We start from the raw sequence: 22,153 nt of genomic DNA on the forward strand, positions 1-22,153 counted from the left end.
ATTTTTCCTTTAAAGATGATTTTTATCGTCAACAAGCAATTTCAGGGAGTGATGAGCCGGCGAGGCGATATTAGTTGATGCTAGCGTTTAAGCTAGTCTCAACTCGTTCTGCCCAGGGACTTAGATTCCTGGGTCTGCCAGTAAACCCCGGGCGTCGGCAGCGGGTGCGCCTGAGCGTGCGCGCGCCGTCGCCTCCCCGCCCCTGCACCTCCTCCTCCGCCTGACGACTCACCCGCCCTAGTTGCCAGTCGCTGACAGCCGCAGAGCAGAGAGCGTCTTCTTTTTCGCAGAGGCAGGTAAACAGCCACGTAGTCCTTTAAACTCCCAGCGGAGGCCGCCCAACCTCGGGGCTGGCGGCCGAGGCCCCCGGGCACCCAGCCGAATCGGATTGGGTGGGAGGCAGACCTTGACCCTGAGGAGGACTGGGGACGTTCCGGCGGGCGCGGGGAACGTCGGGCCTGTTTAGCGTGCTCGTTGGTTTTTGGCAGCCGCCGCTCGGTTTTGCCCTCCTGGTTAGGGGAGCTCCATTTACTCGGAATGTGGACGGGGGCCGCGGCTGGCTGGTCCCCCTCCCGAGGTATGTGGGTGGTGTGTAGGAATCTAGCCCCCTCCCACGCTCGTCCACTGCGGGAGTGGGATGGGCGAATCGCACCGGTAGAGGGGCCGCAGGTCCGAGGAACCGCTGGCGAGCTCAGAAGAACAAGGGAGAGGCCCCGGGATCTGGGCCCTCCCGATGCCCAGAGGAGACGCGGAATTGGGGGTGGGGGAAGCTGGCGCCCCACGGGGCCCGACCTCGGCGGTGAGGAGTGCCGGAGCGCCCGTGGGCCCCCAACCGCTGCTGCCGAACTCCTCCCGAGGGGCGGCCCTGCCTGCCATCACGCGGCTGGGAGGTACCTGGGTAGCCGCTGCGGGTGAGTCTCTGGCAACCGCGTGGGTATCGCTCGGGCGGGCGTGGCCTGGGCTTCGGCCTCGGCGAGGGGAGTCATGGGCGACCCGGCCCTCACTCCAGGCCAGAGAAATCCAGGTACCGGGAGCAGTGTTTCCTGGGAGTTCAGATGTGGTGAAGCCAAAAGCCTTTGCTTTTCGCTGCCTCGACTGACCCTCCGGAAGGAGGAATCTCGGCCCTAAGGAGACTGAGGGGAGGGGATCAGGCGCTTCTCGGAGAACCACCCTCATCTGCCAGTAGGGGTGGCACCTTCACGTTTGCCACAACGAGGAGAAGTCCGTTTTTTTCTGTCCTTTTTCGGTTTCCCCCCCCCCCTTTTCTTTTGGTACCATCTAAAATCATAAGCCCACCACCCTCACCATCTTGTTTTTCAGTTTCCTCGTCTCCAGATTCTTAACAACAAAGCAGTTTCACCTCCCTGATCATGATTATCCTCATCTCATGGCCGAGTTATTTTCTTGTACTTAAGAGCAATCACGGTTTATTAAGCAGTTTCCTGAATGCTGAACATTTGAAGTGTTACTTTTCCTTGCAAAAGATTCCACATAGAATAGGGTTAAAAATTTTCACAAGTTGTGAGAGAAAAATAGGAACAGAAAATTGAATAAAAATGTCAGACCTCTGGATAATGAACAAGTCTCTCAGATTTTAAAATTAACCTATGAAAAGGAACAGTTTTCCTATGGAAACACTGAGGCGCTCTAACAATGAAAAAGAACCAGAAAAGGAAAGAAAGCAGAGTTAGGATGTCATTTGTATATGATTTGTATCTGATGCAAATTTTTCATACTTGTGAAAGAAAAATATCAAGATTATAAAAAGATAAATGGTGAAATGAAGAATCATTTATGGAATAAAATACAAATTAAGGCAAGTCTGGATTATCATTTTACAACTACTAGTAAAAACAACAGTAACAGCAACCACTGCTGGAAGGTTACCTAGAAATTTGCATATTCAGTTATCATGGGAGGTGGCAGGCTTTGGAGTTAAAAATACGGCTCTGCAATTAATTTTACAATTCGGGACCTAATTTCCTCCTCCTCCTCTTGTCCATTCATAAAATAGAGGAAATTATACCTACTTCAGGAGTTTGCCAAGATTAACTGTGTAAAACTGACCTTTAGTATGTATACTTTTATTCTTTTCCTAGTCACATTGCATTGGGGGACATTGTGAATCTGTATGAAATTTGTGAAAAATGGTCTGGTGATCCTTTAAGCCATGACCTAGAAACCCCACTCCTGGGAACTTACCTGCAATGGAAGAAACAAGGAAAGAAGAAGAAAAGCTGCATGCACCCACAGAACTCAGAATGATCTAAAATTAGATCCAGTCCAGAGGCAACCTAAATGTATTAATAAAATAGCAGAGCAGCAGCTCAGAAAATCATAGCACTTTAACTGGTTAAACTTGTGTGTAACCATCACAAGTCATAATTTTAGAGCCTCTCTGTGATATATAGGAAAAAACTGACAGGTCAAAGTAAGATTACTCAGACATGGATGCATATGTGGAAAATCCGAGTGAGAAATGGACCCACAAACACAGTTTTCTGTGTATGGGAGAAGGAGAGTTCAGTGTCATGTTTGCTGCTGTTTTTTAGTCAGCGTCATCTCTTTTTTAAAAATACTATCGTATTTTTTCCTTGAGTAGATTCATTAGTGGTTTAATGATTTATATACTAAGTTATTCTGTTAAAGAATCAGTTCTCAGATTTATTTATCAATTATAGTTTTTTCTTTTCTTTTTTTTTTAAGGACTTCTGAATATATTTGAAAACCGAACAGTTTCAACCAAGTCGAAGCATCTGTCTTCACAGAGACACAAATCTGACTTAAGCTGAATCACAGCAGATGTAGGTACCCTGCGGAATCTCTTTGGTCTTGTGATGGTTGAAAGTGCGCAACTGTTGCACAGAAGATAAGGGACTGAAAAAGCTGGGATCACAAATCCTTGCTCTGGAGGCCACTGGGATCTATATATGTAACCCTCACCTATTATATCACTCTTTCTTGTAAAATCATCTTGATTTTGCAGGGAAAGGGACATAGCTTTCTCTAGAATCATTCTGAGTTATGTAAGAAGCAGCCATTTAAAAAATAGTATAATAAAAGCAATAACCTAACATTTCTGCACCAAATCAACACTGAAGGTGACTATCAACAGACAAAAGGTTTTATGAGGTAACAGTTTTTCTAAGCTGTAGTTTTAACTTACCTATTCCGTTCTCCCTTTTTAGATCTTATTTCCTTTTCCAAGGCAACCAGTTTATCAACTAAACTGCTGCATATGAAATGTTCAAAACCTGACTGTGTCTAAAGCTGTGGTGGCTACAGCAAAATAATCTTTGAGTGAATAGTGTGTTTAGCAGTTCTTACAGTTGGGAGAATTTTTTCTCAGTTTGTTCATCCTTTTACTCCTAACCATGTTCTGCTTATTGCTGTTCTAATATTGTGTGATCACATCAAGGGAGGTGTTCCCTTTTATGCAAAACATTATAAATGTTAAATGTTTTCTTCCCGAAACCAAGCTCCGAAGATTGGCTAAAGTGCAGCTCCCTGGGAAGCCTTATTATAGATTCCTAAATCCCATCACTAGATACTCCCAGGCTGTTGGCCTGGTGTAGACTTTAGCGATGTTGCTTTTCTTAAAGCTCTTCACATCACTCTGAGGATGGACCAGACTGGGGACCGTTTGCCCTATTCAGTCCAGGGCTAGGCCTCAGTGTCAGTGGAAAAACCTCCACCTCAAAATGGTTTGTAACTTTGTACAGCTTGCATTAGACTCTTTTTAAGGAGTAGTGACCTCAAAAGATGAAAATATGACAAATGAGTTCCACTTAGCTTACGAAAAATTGGAAATTTCCCCAGGGCAAGGATGGATAGAGGGACTGTTTGGTGCCAGTTTCCAATTTAACTAAATAAGTCTCAAGGGTGTAACATATTTTGAGTATCAAAAGTTTGGCCGCTGGCACACGACCACTGGACATAAGTTCCTACCAGCTCTGATTCTCAATCCCCATGTATAAAAGCGAATAAGATGAATGGGACAATATATGGATATTTTTGTTGTTGTTCCTTCTCTCTCGTTCCATCGCTCTGCCATTGTGCTTATGCACTAATGCCACATGATCATATTTATTATAGTTTTCCAATCCATCTGATACCTGACAGGCCAAGTGTACCCTAGATTTTCTTCCTGTTCAGTAATTTCTTCAGTCTTCTTAGTTTTGCTGCTGCTGCTAAGTCGCTTTATTCATGCCCGACTCTTAGCGACCCCATGGACTGCAGCCTACCAGGCTCCTCCATCCGTGGGATTTTCCAGGCAAGAGTACTGGAGTGAGTTGCCATTGCCTTCTCCATCTTAATTTTGAGTATCATTATATTCTTTAAAATCCTCTTTGAATTAGGACTGAAATTGTATTGACTTAATGATTAATTGGAGTTGAATTGGCATCTTTCAAAATCTTCAATCTTGATTTTCCCAGTCATAAACCTTGCCTATCTTTCTTTTTTTTTTTTCAGTCTTCCAGCTTTTTTCATCTAAGTTCTACTATTTATTAATAAGTTAAATCTTAGTTTGAATTTTTTGTTGCCATAATGGGTGGAATTTTTTTTTTCCACACTAAATCTTCTAAGTAATTACAACTAATTTGAGTATTCACTCTTCTATATGTTGAGTTTAAAAACTGCCACCCTAATAAATAAGCTCATTTATTTATTCAAGGGCATTTTTGGATGACTGTCCTGGATTTTCCAGATAGAAAATCATACCTGGCTTTCTCCATAGCAGTACAAAATAGCAGCAATCACTTACATTCTTGTCTTGTTAATCTCATTCATGAGATTGCTTTTCCTCTTTCTGTTAAGATAGGGTGTGGGCTGTGTATTACTTCTAGTTCTATAGAAATTTTTTCAACATCTTAAACTTAAAAAGTTAGGAAAGCACTGATTCCTGAATTTAAGTGAGAACTTTGATTGTAATTGAAAACTTTGCAATATCAGAGAATCATTTTTTTCTCCTTAACCTACTAATAGGTTAATTGATTTCATGACTTTGAGCCATTCTTGTATTCCTAAAATAATCCGTATTGGTCACAGTGTATTCTTTTACTAAAATACCAAAATCAATTTGGTGGTAATTTCTTTTGGATTTTGGCATCCATATTGCTGAAGGTTGGGTAGCTAGGAGTGTGAGCCCTTCACTCCTTGTAGCTCTTACTGCTACATCTCAGGTGAACTGCCCAAATGTTTATATCTCTACTGAGTAAGAATTCCAGATTCTTATAACAATTGCCTAAATTGATACTCTCACTTGAATGACTCATAGATGTAGCAAAGTTAATATATCCAAACTATAACTTTATTTTTCTCACAAGCCTGGCCCTCCATCAGTTTTCTCATTTTCATTAGGTGGCATCACCACCATCTACCTACTTCCAAAAGCCACAAACCTGGTCAACTCTCACATCCACTCTATCAGCTTAATTGTTTTTTTCTGAAAAATACATCCCATTTTTCATAGCTCCTTGCTGCTTTGTCACAGTCCCAGATTCCACCACCTTCTTCCTTTAATCATTTTCTAAATGGTCTCACCATTTCCTTTCTTATCCCTCAAAATTTTCTCTTTACACAACCATAAGGGTGAACTTTAAAAAAAAAGAAAAAAAAAATCTGTGATGTGATTCTCCTAAGCCACTTGATGGCTTCGCACTGTTTCAGGCTCCAGATACTTATCTCCCTGTAGTCCTCAAACCCACAAACTAAATATCTTACCACTGTGTTCTCAGCCACAGAACAGTAATATTAGAAGACATGTAATAAATATTTATTAATCAATAGTTATTGTGCAGTAACTTTTTTCTCCATTTCTTTTATGATAAATGGTCAAGTTTTCTATTTAAAAACTGGTACATACTAGCTGTTCCATAAATATTTATTTAATGATTGATTCAATGTCAGTTTTTATAGTTGAATAGAAAAGTAATCCTTCCCACACAGATTTTTTTTTTTTAATTTTTATGAGACTATTTGGAAAACTGGCTGCCTGAGAAAATGGCAGACTAATGTCTCAAAACGAGTATCAGTGTCTAGATGCCAGGTTCTTTTACAGAAAAGATGTCAGGAAGATGAGGAAATAAAGGCAGAATAGAGAGGGAGAGGCAGTGTGGAAGTAAAGTAAAAAAGGCCCATGTCTTGCAAGACATCTCCAGAAATGGGCAGCCTGTGGAAGGGATGTGTTAATCTCTTCTTTCCTGCAAACATTCAAGGTGGGAAGTGTCAGATTATCTCCCTGTGAGCTAAACAAAGGCACTTCAGTCCAACAGTTAGGCAGAGGGACTGGGTTTTCTGAGGCAGGCCATTATGTATGATTATAATAACAACAGCAACAAAGAGCAAGTCAAAGAAACAGTTCCAACATGGTGTCAGAATTGGTTCTTGTCTGCAACAGTTCCCCACTGTCAGGGTCCATTTGACAATCTTGTAGGAAAAGGGGACAAACAGATCTTTCTGTTTGTCAGATGAATCTTTCTGGGAGTGTCTGCCTTTGGTGCCAGTGTTCCAAATATTGAGATTTGTTTTCTTTTTGTTCCTCCTTGGAAAGTGCCTACTTTATACCTGTCAACTTAGAAATATTGGACTTCAAACCCAGGAGGCAGTATCTCAAGTTAAGAAATTTTGCACTTTTCTGTGTATGGGAAGATGCACGAGTCAGGGCTCATTAAAATTATTTCCTTGATATGTAATTCAGCTGTCTGGGGCCTGTGACCCTGTGTTCTCAAGAGTTTCCTCAAGGTTCACCACAGGGAATGGGTGCAATCTGATGACTGTTAGACGGCAGGTATTCTCCCTCCTGAGTTTTTTTTCCTGAGGTTTTTGTCCTTGAGTTGACTTGGGGTTCACCAGCTCACATTGGAGGGTTTCAATTGTTGATTCCATTTCTCAGGTCTTCCCTTCTTGGTCAGGAATTTGACCTAATATTTGGGAGGCATTTCATGATCAAACTTTGTTTCATGGTGCTGTGAGGTTCATCCCAGATCAGGCAAAACTTCTTGATGCACCACTCCAGGTGCTAAATTTTGGATTAGACCCCCATGAATAATTAAAGATTCTCTGGATTCTGTCTAATTATCATCCAGGAGACATTTTCCATTGTTGCTTCTTCCCATACCTAGAATCACACTATTATAATTATTTTATGTTATAAATGTGATCTATTTTCTCAAGATGTTCAGCCGTAGAAGTTTTGTTGGAGGCCTCATTACACATTGGTTACTGCAAGAGACAACCATATTATAAATTAGTCAGGATATAAGTAATGCAGCTAGTAACATTGATAATGACATAGTGCAACAGGGAGACACAAAACACAATTTAAAAACAAAGAATAAAGTAAAGCAATGATTAGTATAACTAGTTGTAGTCCAGTTACAATAATCTAGTGACCAAAGGAGCCATAACTGATTTAATGAGCTATCTTCAGTTTCATTGTACTGGCCATGCCATAGCTTAATCTCTGAGACAATCACATGCTACTGGCAGGATCAATCCAGATAGAGAGAGAAAGATTTAAGTTTTACTTTTGCTTACAAAAGATATAATTTACCAAGTTACTGTAAGTCAGAGGTTAAGGAAGTTTTCCTTACACCTGGAAAACACAGATTTAAACCAGTTATTTTTAGATAAAAGCCATAAAAATTATAGCAATTTATCAGTTCACTCAGTCCTATGCAACTAATTCTTTATGTTAGCAGCTTTATGAAGCCATCAGGTTTCCCATTAGAATTCTCCAATGTGTTACTAGTTCAGCATTATGGTCTAAAAGTCAGAAACTTGGATTTATCCAAAAGTCCTTTTTATAAATCTTCTTGAAGAGAAGGCGTTTTTACAGAGGCAAGAGTGAAACCATAACTGTCCATAATGACAAAAGACTTAAGATGGCCCTTTAAATCTGATTATGATGCAATTGATAAAGTAACCTGGTTACTGCTGTGACATACAATACTTTCAGGTAATAGAACTAGAGTTATGACTGATAATATTCTACCAGGACATATCACATTTTTAGGAACTCCATATAATCTCTAGAATATTGATATCATTTATCATATAATATAATTTAAGATTTATTATTCATTGGACAACACTTGCCATGTAGTTTAACATACCAAGTAAATCTAATTAGTTTAATATCTCCCTTTGGTGTGTCTCAGGGGCCCTTTGAAGCACCCCAAAGTTAGCTAAAGATCAAAGGGACTTTATTGTAATTTGATTTGGGAAGTCTTGTCAAAAGAGCATTAAGAAAAAATGTTTTAAAACACAGCAGGATCATAGGTCACTGTGAAACAATAGTTATTTACTTAACCAAAATGACAATAAAAGATTTCAAAGGCAAATATAGAACAGATTATTTAAAAGGTAGAAATACTTATTATCTATTATCAAAGGAGAGAGAAGCCAAATTTGCTTTGTACTAGGTTACTTTCAAGACTGATTTATTCAGTTAAATTTGTTTTAAACTTAGTCCTGATTATATACAAAACTACTTTTTCAGGGTCCATGTTTCACAAACTTTCCATCACTTAATTTATTTTAGCACAATTTTAACTTTGAAGTTGTTGAATATCTGGAGATATCCTAAAATAAAATTATTTCTTAAAGTTCACTCAAAGCTTTTATCTTCATTTGCATTTTCTTTCCTTAAAAGTTTCTTCACATCAAGTCCCTTTCCTTGCTGACAGATTGTATCAACAAACAACCGTTAATACCAAATATAATTTAATACTAAATATTTCCCAGTTCATGTGAACCTGGAGCTCATTTAGCTTAATTGTATTTAGAATTGTTTGGTTTGTAAGCACTTACTTTTATTTAAACCAATTAAATAGAGCTCTTTTACAAATCAACTGCAGCAATGTTATCCAAAGACAAAGATATATAAAAACATACAAACAGAGAGGCCTCAGTTCTTATTTCAAGATTGCAGTACTGAGTCAGGCAATGTAAAACCCATCATTTTACATACGAGGTTGAATTAAAATTGGGTTTCTCATAGATGGAATAAGTCAAGCTCACTTGGCTAGATAGCTAAATATTTGCAGAAAAAGCACTTGGGAATTCTAATTATCTTGGCCAAGCCAACTTCTAAATTACTTTAGCTTCTCTAAAATTTGCATTTTAAAAAGACAGCATAATGAGGGTTCCTGAGAAGACATTTGCATCTCAAAGACATTTGCATCTCAGAGATACAGCCAGGTTTTTCCTAAAATACTTTGTTTCCTCTGTTTAATACTTACAGGCCTCTTAAGATAACCAGGGAAGGTCTGGGGAGTAGTAAAATGATTGATGGGATTTGGATTAATTTTGGAACCACACTTCTGGTGCTGTAAAGACTACATTTGTAAAACACAGACAGTTTTGTTTTTCTTTTCTGAATGATACTGAAGGATTGACATACCCATTTACCTATGTTGGAAAGTTTTACCTTTCCTCATTTAGCTTAGCTCTTGGGAAGACACAGAGGCAACAATTTAGGCTCCTGTAAATCAGTCTGGACTGAGGAATTTGCCTCATAGTCCTACCAGGAAGGTCGTGGCCAGGAGGAATGGGTCAGTGTTTTGCTTGAACCAATGTGTGCTTCACAGTGCATAGAAGTTGTCTTGCTGGAGTTGTCGTAGCCACACATTCCGGGAAACAAACTCACTCAGAAGGACAATGCAGATAGTGGAGTGCAGTTTATTACATCGGCGGGCCCAAGGCAGAGTCTCCTCTCAGCCAAGGACCCCGACCAGTTTTTGTGAAAACCTTATATATCCTAAATGTATGTGCCCAAACCCACCTCCCCAGATTCCCTGAAACTAGTCTGAACAAAGGAAAGATACAATCAAAGTTAACCCATGATTCATATGCCTTAAGCCGAGGTGGTTAACAGTGGACAATTATCAATAGGCCTGTGGTCATACCCCAATAAGCACAATATAATTTATGATTCTATTCAGTTACACAGATAATTAAGGTATTCTTTTAGGCTACTGAGAGTCTAAGTATGAGGACTGGTGCTCTTCCATCTGGGGGGTCTGGTTTTCCAGTTGGTATGTCATTTCCATCGATCCTGGGCATATAAGCTCAAAGTCCACAGTCTGGCCCAACATGGAGTCCTGCTTTCAAGATAGAGCCTGTTCTGTCTGTTTCCTCCTTCAGAGTCAGATGCTGTAATAGTCTGGTCCATTCTGTTACCCACTTATCCTGTCACAAGAGACTTCAAGCGATAGGCACCTTAATGACTTTTGAGTGCCTGACCCATGCCCTCACAATATTAATTGGCCTGCTACTCAGCCTAAGGGAGAAGGAGGAAAGGAGAGCCCTGACCTGCTTGGGTGGCAGCTACTAGGGCACAGTGGGCTATGAGGCCTTCAGAACACCCCAGAGAATAACCCTAACTAGAATTCCATAGGTATTAGTCTTTGCAGAGGGTTTGAGGGGAAAGGAATGAGGGAGTGTGAGGAGTTTGGAGACCTTAAAGGAAGTACTTCTACTTTTAGCTCAAACAATTAGTATCAGATGTCTGTATGTTACCAAATTAACCAGAATAAACCAAAGTCTAGCCAGCTAGAGAGTCACATGAACATGACTTCCCAGTTTGATTAGACCTGTGACCTTTGTCCAAAATGCTTTGTAAACGGAGTTTTCCTTCACAGGTGGTGCTCCCCAAGCTGAAGCTGAAGCTGAAGCTCTCCTCTGTCAAAGTTACCCAGGGCTCCTGTAGGGAAATTAGAATCAGATGCCTCAAGTTCAAGGGAGTCCCCAAGCCTCTTCATTTATTATCAGAGTGTTCTTCTCCTTTGCAAAACACTTCTAGTTGCAAGAGTGTATAATTGTGAGCCATTCAGGGCCCATTGCTCTTCTGATCTTAACATATCTAATATATGTCCCCAAAAAACTTTTCTTCAGGATAGATGAAATATTTCCCATTTTTATAAGTTTGATAGCACCAAAACACAAAAAATTAGGCAAATTCCAACATAAATGACACAAATTCCAGCACCAATACATAGATGAACCAGTTCCCAGCTCAGGTAAATAAATTTACCCTACAAAACAAATTAACTAATTTCAACTGTGTGCTTGTTTTGTGCCCTCCCTCTGGAGGCATGCATGCTAAGCTGCTTCAGTTGTGTCTGACTCTTTACAACTCTTTGGACTGTGTCCCACAAGGCTCCTCTGTCCACGGGATTCTCCAGGCAAGAATACTGCCATGCCCTTGGATATACTCCAGTATTCTTATACTCCAATATACTCTATTATTCTTTCCTGAAGAATCTCATGGTCAGAGGAGACTGACAGGCTACAGTTCATAGGTCGCAAAGAGTAGGACACGACTGAAATGACACAGCACAAAACAAGCACACAACTAGGGTAGGCTTACCCCCACAAGAACTAGTTCCCCAATAAACTGGTTCCAACTCAGGTAGAGTCCAACAACAATTCCCATCTCCAACAGGGTACCCCAACCAAATTGGCTTGTCCTATAAAGGAAAAGCCCAAATTTAGAGGGGAATATGCTCCCAGTGTGCACACCAGAGCAACTTACCTATAAAATCAAGTTTGTCAACTCCTAATAGAGAAGGGCACACAAAACTGCAAACAAATGAGCCAGCTATCGAATGAAGAAAACTTAATGCTATGAAATTGAGTCTGTTGACTTGTAGAAGTTTGTTGATTCTTTGCTTCAACTGCCAGGCCCTGGGGCCACTGATGCCACTTCAGGGAATCTTGAAGGAGAGATCGTCAGCACAAATGGTCCCAGCAGCTGCTAGAGCCTTGCCCTAGTATTCCCTAATGGAGCTGGCTAAACACAAGCAGCAGTCAAATTTGTTACCGAATCCAGGCTTGCTCCACCCAGTGAACAACAGGCCAGTGAATCAGAGATGAGATGTTGAGGGAAAGAATGTGACTTTATTCGGTAAGCTGGCTGACTGAGAAGATGGCAGACTAACATCTCAAAATAACCTTCTTGGGTTCTGGATGCCAGGTTCTTTATAGAACAGAAATGAAGGGAAGTGAGGAAATAAAGTAAAAAGGCAGAATAGAGAGGGAGAGGCAATGAGTCTTGGGACATCAGTCTTGCAAAACGTCTCTGGGAATCCCCATACAGTTTTTTAATTCATAAATTTTGCCTTTTACAGTTAGGTCTCTAATCCATTTAGAGCCTGCTTTTGCATGTGGCATTAAGGTCCTAGTTTTATTTTCCTTCAGTTTCCCAGAAGTCTCTGCTAAATAAACCTTCCTTTCTCATTGATTTGTTTTGTCAATTTATCATTTATCCAGTTTGTACTAAAGTCAGTGTATCTGGGTTTATCTCTGAACTTGTTATTCTGCTTCCTTTGATCTATATGTTCTTTTCTAGATTGGTACCATATTTATTACTATGACTTTATACTAGGATTTAATGTTTGATAACAGTAGGTTCTCACCTCTTTTCCTTTTTAAGGTTGAGTTTTATTTGTGGACATTTCTTCATCCTTTATTGAATTCCTCAAAAAAATTCAGCTAGAATTTTGATTGTCATTATTATTCATATTATAAGTTCATTTATAGGAAATTGACATCTTTATAATACTAAGTGGTTCCAACCGAGACCTTTCCATTTTTACAGATCATCTTCTTTGTTCTTTAGTAGTGTTCAATTTCTTTTTCCCCTAGTCTTACTTTCTCTTGAGTTAAGTCAATCCTAGATACTTTACAGTATGAAAGTGAAAGTGAAAGTTGTATCTGACTCTTTGTGCCCCCATGGACTATACAGCCCATGGAATTCTCTAGGCCAGAATACTGGAGTGGGTAGCCTTTCCTTCCTCCAAGGGATCTTCCCAACCCAGGGATCAAACCCAGGTCTCTCACATTGCAAGCAGATTCTTTACCAGGTGAGCCCAAGAATACTGGAGTGGATAGCCTATCCCTTCTCTGGTGGATCTTCCCGACCCAGGAATCAAACTGGGTCTCCTGCATTGCAGGTGGTTTCTTTACCAACTGAGCTATCAGGAAAGCCCACTTTACAGTATGGGTTGAAATTATTACTATCTTATTTATTAATTCTTTTCTAGTCAATTATTGCTGGTGTAGAGAAATGCTGTTGATTTTTATAAGCCAATCCATAGCCTTGCTGAACTCTAGTTGAGTCTCCTGTTACCTCTGCCAAGTGTGCTGAATTTTCTATGTATATAATCACATTAATTCCAAATAATGACAGCTGGAGCTCTTTTCTTACAGTTATTGCACCAGTCTTTGTCCTTGCATATGGCATTGGAAGAAGGATTCCCAAGTGGCTCAGTGTTAAGGAATCCACCTATCAATGAGGAGATGCAGGTTTGATTCCTGGGTCAGGAAGATCCCTTGGAGAAGGAAATGGCCACCCACTCCAGTGTTCTTGCCTAGGAAATCTCATGGACAGAGGAGCCTGGAGAGCTACAGTCAATGGGATCACAAAAGAGTCGGACACAACTTAGTGACTAAAATAACAGTAATGGCACTGGAAGGATCTCCAGTCCTGTGACAGGGGACGTCCTTATTTTGTTTCTGATCATAAAGGGACTGCATTCAAAAATTATCTATTAATTATGTTTACCATTTCTGTTATATAGTCTTTATTAAGTTAAGCAGGTTTCCTCCTATTCGTAGACTGCTAAGAGTAGTTTTCTTAGTGATAGGTATTCAGTTCAGTTCAGTCGCTCTGTTGTGTCCAGCTCTTTGCAACCCCATGGACTGCAGCACGCCAGGCTTTCCTGTCCATCACCAACTCCCAGAGCTTACTCAAACTCATATCCATTGAATTGGTGATGCCATCCAGCCATCTCATCCTCTGTCATCCCCTTCTCCTCCTGCCCTCAGTCTTTCCCAGCATCAGGGTCTTTTCCAGTGAGTCAGCTCTTTGCATCAGGTGGCCAAAATATTGGAGTTTCAGCTTCAGCATCAGTCCTTCCAATGAACACCCAGGACTGATATCCTTTAAGATGGACTGGTTGGATCTCCTTACAGTCCAAGGGACTCTCAAGAGTCTTCTCCAACACCACAGTTCAAAATCATCAATTCTTCAGCACTCAGCTTTCTTTATAGTCCAACTCTCACATCCATACATGACCACCGGGAAAACCATAGCCTTGACTAGATGGACCTTTGTTGACAAAGTAATGTCTCTGCTTTTTAATATGCTGTCTAGGTTGGTCATAACTTTCCTTCCAAGGAGTAAGCGTCTTTTAATTTCATGGCTTCAGTCACCATCTGCAGTGATTTTGGAGCCCAAAAATTAAAGATAGGTATTGACTGTTATCAAATACTTAATATCTAGATGTGTTAGAGGATTAGGCTGCAACCTGACTATTCTCTGAGAACATCTTATATGAAGTGTCATAACACAGCCAGGCATTCAGGAACCTAGTGTGCATTCCTAGCAATTTTACTGTAATCACAGATATGTTTCTTGAATTTGCTAATCTTTGTAGCATAATTTGTACAGTGAGAGATTTTTGATTAAATAATACAAGATCTTCCTTATTTTATCACAAACAGAAAATTCTCCAAGGTCTCATTAAGTTTTGAGTTGTTCTTATTCTTAGAAATCATTCTCTACTTCAAAATTTTTTTAATGATTTTCATAATTAAATGTTGCTTTTGTGATCTCAACTGATTTTAAAATGATTTTGTCTTAATATAGTTTATGATTATCCAAATTTATTCTAATATTCAATTTTAAAGTAGTGATCAGCAACATATGCCCATGACCTTATGTCCTATTGCCTGTATCTCCAGTCCGTGGTCATTCCTCAGCTCCAGACTCACCAAGCTTACCAGACTCACTGGTATCTCTTGTCCCACGTGTAGCTTGATAATGGCATTGTCAAAGCGACATCCTCATTTGTCTTCCTATGGTCTTGCTCCACCTTCCGTCTTCTGTCCACAGAATTGTACAATCTAGAAACCTGGGTTCCACCTCAATTCTTCTAGTCTTTCATGTTCCATGTCAAACACCAAGCCTTCCAGAAAGTTCTCAAGTTCAATTCCCTGAGGTGTTTGAGCAGAATTGTGAGCAGCATGGAAGCCAAGAGCTGAGCCCCATGAGCAAATGGAGAGTAGATCAGGGAAGCGGGCCTGCAAAAGACCAGGTACAAGAATGAGGCCATTTGGCATATCCCAGGACCCTGTCCCTCTGGCCCTTACCCAAAACAGGCTCCAAAAATCCTAGTAGACATATTCTGAGCAGTTTAACTGGCCTTTTAACTTCCAAATGGATTTTTATTTATACCCAGGCATTTCAATAATGGTAGTAGAAACATAAATGGGATGTTAGTTCATTTGTTTAGTCATTCTTCCTCTGAATATTATCCAAGTTAGTCTTTAGTTCTGAAGGTCGTGAAAAATAATTTTATAATATTTGGTGCCACTTTTATTTGTTGATGTCCTAGTGCTGGGGATGACTAATATCAGCATTACAGCGTATGCCATTTTTGGTTTTATGGCACATGGTATTTTGATGTGGGGTACAGTAGAAAGTGTTTAATGATCATTCTACTGTGCATCTTTAATCTCTGCCCTTGGAACCACCCATGGTAAGTGAGATCTTCATTCTGAAAGATCTGAATCTTCGATTCATTCATCTGTAATTTGATGAATGTACATTCACAAATGTTCATAGGTTATCGTGCAGAATACTTTGTTCCCAAACTGTGCTTGCCCTTATGTGTAAGATATGTGTCTTTTGTACCGAAAATAAAGAGAAAATCAATCACTCATGAACCATTAAATGCTGAACTAAGACTCATTCAGTGAGTGAGTGACTGCAAATATTATGAACACAGCCTTTCTTACCCCATTTTGAATAGCCCCATTTGTCTGTCTATAGAAAGAAAAATTACTTTGTAGATGCGTTTGCAAAATCTTGCCTGTTTCCTATTTCCAAAATTTATTGTATTCAGAATTCCTTTGATAAAATTCTTGTTGGCATTTATATGTCAGAAGATGTTAATTCCTTCATTTAACAGATATCTATTGTGTACCTTCTCTGTGCCAGGCTCTGCCCTGGCCCGCTAAGAAGATAGCAGCAAACAAGAGACTCATTCCCTGCTTACATTCCCGCATGAGGAAAGAGGACATGAGCCAGCTATTCAGAAAATTATTTAATGATCTCAGCACCAGTTGGGGTCTACCCAACTGGACATTAGAATCAATTCCATAGGGTCCATGCCAGGGTTTGGAAGGTTCCAGAAACTAATATCCCTTATAACAACCCAATAGGCAGAGCTTCCAGTGTCCCCACAAGAATAAGTCCAGTTGCAAGAATCACTATTTTAAAGAAGTTCAGAGCTATGGTAAACCTACCAGATATTTATAGTTTCTTCCAGTTTATGATATAGTGTACCAATCAGAGGTTATTTTTATCATAAGCAATGTTGCTGGCATTCTACATTTATCAAGTTACTAGGAAACAGATCCAGGAATTATTTTAAGGTCAACTTTGTCCTTAGAGGAGAAAGAGTTGTGTTAACACTTTACCTACAATTACTTTCGTGAGATGTATGGAATGTGAAGAACATTTATGACCTAGAATGTTTATAGCTGATGCCACTGCTATGCAGTCATTCATTATGCTGCAGACTTTAAGTGATTTTTACATGGGCATATGATGCTGACACCCTCTTTATTTTGCAGATAAGTCATCATGGTGAAAAGCCACATAGGCAGCTGGATCCTAGTTCTCTTTGTGGCCATGTGGAGTGACGTGGGCCTCTGCAAGAAGCGACCAAAACCTGGAGGAGGATGGAACACTGGGGGGAGCCGATACCCGGGACAGGGAAGTCCTGGAGGCAACCGCTATCCACCTCAGGGAGGGGGTGGCTGGGGTCAGCCCCATGGAGGTGGCTGGGGCCAACCTCATGGAGGTGGCTGGGGTCAGCCCCATGGTGGTGGCTGGGGGCAGCCACATGGTGGTGGAGGCTGGGGTCAAGGTGGTACCCACAGTCAGTGGAACAAGCCCAGTAAACCAAAAACCAACATGAAGCATGTGGCAGGAGCTGCTGCCGCTGGAGCAGTGGTAGGGGGCCTTGGTGGCTACATGCTGGGAAGTGCCATGAGCAGACCTCTTATACATTTTGGCAACGACTATGAGGACCGTTACTATCGTGAAAACATGTACCGTTACCCCAACCAAGTGTACTACAGGCCAGTGGATCAGTATAATAACCAGAACACCTTTGTGCATGACTGTGTCAACATCACAGTCAAGCAACACACAGTCACCACCACCACCAAGGGGGAGAACTTCACCGAAACTGACATTAAGATGATGGAGCGAGTTGTGGAGCAAATGTGCATCACCCAGTACCAGAGAGAATCCCAGGCTTATTACCAAAGAGGGGCAAGTGTGATCCTCTTCTCCTCCCCTCCTGTGATCCTCCTCATCTCTTTCCTCATTTTTCTCATAGTAGGATAGGGGCAACCTTCCTGTTTTCATTATCTTCTTAATCTTTGCCAGGTTGGGGGAGGGAGTATCTACCTGCAGCCCTGTAGTGGTGGTGTCTCATTTCTTGCTTCTCTCTTTGTTACCTGTATGCTAATACCCCTGGCACTTACAGCACTGGGAAATGAAGAGCAGACATGAGATGCTGTTTATTCAAGTCCTATTAGTTCAGTATGCTAATGCCCCATCTTAGCAGTGATTTTGTAGCAATTTTCTCATCTGTTTCAAGAACACCTGACTATATTTCCCTTTTGGAATAGCGTTTCTGCCAAGTCTGGAAGGAGGCCACATAATATTCATTCAAAAAAACAAAACTGGAAATCCTTAGTTCATAGACCCAGGCTCCACCCGGCTGAGAGCATGTGTCCTGTGTCTGCAGAGAACTGTAAAGGATATTCTGCATTTTGCAGGTTACATTTGCAGGTAACACAGCCAGCTATTGCATCAAGAATGGATATTCATGCAACCTTTGACTTATGTGCAGAGGACATTTTCACAAGGAATGAACATAACAATACAAAAGGCTTCTGAGACTAGAAAATTCCAACATATGGGAGAGGTACCCTTGGTGGCAGCCTTCTATTTTGTATGTTTAAAGCACCTTCAAGTGGTATTCCTTTCTTTAGTAACATAAAGTATAGATAATTAAGGTACCTTATTAAACTACCTTCTAGACACTGAGAGCAAATCTGTTGTTTATATGGAACTCAGGATGATTTTGACATTGCTTAGGGATGTGAGTGTTGAACCGTAAAGAAAGCTGAGTGCTGAAGAATTGATGCTTTTGAACTGTAGTGTTGGAGAAAACTCTTGAGAGTCCCTTGGACTGCAAGGAGATCAAATTAGTCCATCCTAAAGGAGATCAGTCCTGAATATTCATCGGAAGGACTGATGCTGAAGCTGAAACTCCAATACTTTGACCACCTGATAGGAAGAACTGAAGGCAGGAAGGATTCTTGGAAAGACTGAAGGCAGGAGGAGAAGGGGATGACAGAGGATGGATGACATCACTGACTCAATGGACACGAGCTTGAGTAAACTGCAGGAGTTGGCCATGGACAGGGAGACCTGGCATGCTGCAGTCCATGGGGTCGCAAAGATTCAGACACGACTGAGTAACTGAATTGAGGTGAACCCAGATTTTAACATAGAGAATGCAGATATAAAAACTCCATGTTCATTTGATCGAATCTTTCCTGAACCAGTGCTAGTGTTGGGTGGTAAGAGTATAACAGCAAGTATAGGTTATGTGATGAAGAGAGTAGTGTACAAAGAAAAGAAATATGTGCATTTCTTTATTGCTGTCTCACAATTGTCAAAAAACAAAATTAGGTCCTTAGTTTCTGTAATTGACTTTTGAATCAAAAAACAGGGAGGCATTTAAAGAAATACCTTAAATTAGAGATCTGATCCATTCAGAGTGGAAAAAGAAATTCTATTACTATTATTTAAGAAGATAAAATTATTCCCTGGATTGTTCAATATTGTCACCTAGCAGATAGACACTATTATTCTGCACTGTTATTACTGGCTTGCACTTTGTGGCATCCTATGTAAAAATATGTATATTGCATATGACAAACTTAAGAATTTCTGTTAGAGCAATTAACATCTGAACTATCTAATGCATTACCTGTTTTTATAAGGTACTTTTTGTAAGGTACTAAGGAGACATGGGTTTAATCCCTAGGTCAGATAAATCCCCTGGAGGAGGAAATGGCAACCCATTCCAGTATTCTTGCCAGGCAAATCCCATGGACAGAGGAGCCTGGCAGGGTGTAGTCCATGCATAGCGTTGCAAAGAGTCAGACAAGACTTGAGCTACTAAACAATAACAACAATAAATGCTGGGTCGGCTAAAAGGTTCATTAGGTTTTTTTTTCTGTAAGATGGCTCTGGTAGTACTTGTCTTTAACTTCATTTGAAACAATTTTGTTAGATTGTATGTGACAGCTGTTGTATCAGCATGCATTTGAAAAAAAACCTTACCAAAATTGGTGAATTTTTGTATAGCCATTTTACTATTGAAGATGGAAGAAAAGAAGCAAAATTTTCAGCATATCATGCTGTATTATTTCAAGAAAGGTAACACAACCAAAATGCAAAAATATATTTGTGCAGTGTATGGAGAAGATGCTACAACTGATCAAGCATGTCAAAGTAGCTTGGGAAGTTTTGTGCTGGAGACTTCTTACTGGACGATGCTCCACAGTTGGATATACCAGTTGAAGTTGATAGTGATCAAATCAAGATATCAAAAACAATCAATGTTATACCACGCGGGAGATAGCTGACATACTCAAAATATCTGAATAGAACCTTGAAAACCATTTGCACCATCTCAGTTATGTTAATCACTTTGATGTTTGAGTTCCACATAAGTTAAGCAAAAAAAAAAAAAACTTGACCATACTTGCACATGCAGTTCTCTACTGAAATGTAATGAAAACACTGTTTTTAAAAACAGATTTTGATGAACTGTGGATGCTATACAATAATGTAGAATGGAAGAGATTGTGGGGTGAGCAAAATGAACCACCACCACCAAAGGCCAGTCTTCATCCAAAGATGTGTGTATGGTGGGATTGGAAAGTAATCCTCTATTATGAGATTCTTCTGGAAAACCAAAAAATCAATTCCAACAAGTACTGCTCCTAATTAGACCAACTGAAAGCAGCACTCAATGAAAAGCATCCAGAATTAGTTGATAGAAAACATATAATCTTCCATCAGGATAATGCAAAGCTATATATTTCTTTGGTGACCCAGCATGGCTGGGAGGTTCTGATTCATCTGTTGTATTCAGATATCACATCTTTGGATTTCCATTTATTTCAGTCTACAAAGTTATCAGAATAGAAAAAATTTCCATTCCTTGGAAGATTGTAAAGTGCATCTGGAAAAGTTCTTTGCTCAAAAAGATAAAAAGTTTTGTGAACACGGAATTATGAAATTGCCTGAAAAATGGCAGAAGGTAGTGGAACAAAAGAGTGAATATGTTGTTCGGTAAAGTTCTTGGTGAAAATGAAAAATATGTCTTTTATTTTTATTTGAACACAAAAGGCACGCTTTGGCCAACCCAATACTGCATACTTAAAGGAAACTCTTCTGTGTTGTCCTTAGCCTTACAGTGTGCACTGAATAGTTTTGTATAAGAATCCAGAGTGATATTTGAAATACGCATGTGCTTATATTTTCTATATTTGTAACTTTGCATGTACTTGTTTTGTGTTAAAAGTTTATAAATATTTAATATCTGACTAAAATTAAACAGGAGCTAAAAGGAGTATCTTCCACGGAGTGTCTGGTTATGTTCACCAGTGTGCACAGCATGTTGGCAGCTTCATTTTGGGGGCTAATATGAGAAAAGTGGCACATTTAGTCCTTACACTGCCAGTTGAGGCAGGAGGGCCACTCCTGATCCTGCCTCAGCCTTACTCCCAGTCACATGCCAGCTGTTCTTTGCTGCCTTTTCATGTTTTTCCATGAATACCTGTCAAAGTCACTACTATAGCAGAGGAAAACAGTCCTTGCATTCTGGAAGATTTTTTTCTGTCCAGGATTTTGAAATAGAAGATTTTCTTGAGTAAGATGAGACTTAAAGTATCTACCTTATGCCTGTACCCACCCTTGACACTATTTCAGGTTACAAACTGTGAGGCCTGGTGACAATCACCCATTGGATTGAAATTCAACACTGTACAGTCAATATGGCTACTTCCCTTTGTTACAGGCTTTCAAATGGTTCTTCATATGTTTCCTCCTTCCCAAGTATGAGGTGCCAGCTCTCAGTTTTCCTTCACAGAGGTTTTCTTCTGCACCTATAATTCACTAACAGCTGGAAGTAATAATAAAAAAAATGATAGTGGTTGAAATCATAGTATTTATTAATACTTTAGCAAATGCCAGTGTCCTTCAGTATCTGAACAGAGGATCAACTTCGCGTTAAAAATGAAAAGATTAAAAATCAACATCTTGATATCCCATGATTCACAAAACTAATTAAAAAATGACATAAAATCCTCAAAAGCATTACTCAAAGTTAATCTTTAACGTAAGAAGTTCTAAGACTATTTTCATGCTGTCCTTTTGGCCATATTTATGATTATTTAAAGATAAACTATTCATTATCTGCCAATCATAATCTCCCAAGAATACCCCACTGAAAATATATCAGTTATACAAAGCAAGGTATTTACAAGGCCGAAGTGAATGATACACATCTGTATCTTTCTCGGGCTACCATGTTTTCTTCCTGTTACTTCCAATTCCTGTGAGTTGTGCTACAGAAATTTTTTTATATTTTATATATATTTTTTAATTAGAGGATAATTACTTTACAATATTGTGATGGTTTCTGTCATATATCAACATGAATCAGTGTAGGGCTTCCCAAGTGGCGGTAGTGGTAAAGAACTCACCTGCCAATGCAGGAGACATAAGAGATGTGGGTTCAATCCCTGAGTCAGGAAGATCCCCTGGAGGAGGGCATGGCAACCCACACCAGTATTATCGCCTAGAGAATCTCCATGGACAGAGGAGCCTGGCAGGCCACAGTCCTTAAAGTTGAAAAGAGACACGACTGAAGCGACTTCGCATGCATGCATACTTATGGCCCCTCCCCTCTTGAACCCTCTGTACCACCTCCCTCCCCACCCCACCCCTCTAGGTTGTCACATAGCATTAGCTTTTGTTTCC

General features: G+C 40.1%; 1 protein-coding gene across 2 annotated transcripts; it reads left to right on the forward strand.

The window, feature by feature from the left end:
- Positions 1-189: 189 nt before the first annotated feature.
- Positions 190-20,742, forward strand: PRNP (prion protein (Kanno blood group)). Of its 2 annotated transcripts, none has more exons than XM_020883647.2 (3): positions 190-296; positions 2,707-2,804; positions 16,648-20,742. In XM_020883647.2, exon 3 carries the CDS (start codon positions 16,658-16,660, stop codon positions 17,426-17,428), a length of 771 nt encoding a protein of 256 aa, XP_020739306.2. In that variant the 5' UTR covers positions 190-296; positions 2,707-2,804; positions 16,648-16,657; the 3' UTR covers positions 17,429-20,742. The 2 variants fall into 2 exon arrangements, with proteins under 2 accessions (XP_020739306.2, XP_070328391.1); XM_070472290.1 differs by having other exon boundaries at positions 202-292.
- Positions 20,743-22,153: the final 1,411 nt, after the last annotated feature.

This window comes from Odocoileus virginianus, chromosome 9 (genome assembly GCF_023699985.2).
Source record: "Odocoileus virginianus isolate 20LAN1187 ecotype Illinois chromosome 9, Ovbor_1.2, whole genome shotgun sequence".
NCBI classification, from domain to species: Eukaryota; Metazoa; Chordata; class Mammalia; order Artiodactyla; family Cervidae; genus Odocoileus; species Odocoileus virginianus.

Coding starts and splice junctions, on each gene's coding strand:
- PRNP (XM_020883647.2), top strand. CDS start 16,658: ATGGTGAAAAGCCACATAGGCAGCTGGATCCTAGTTCTCTTTGTGGCC.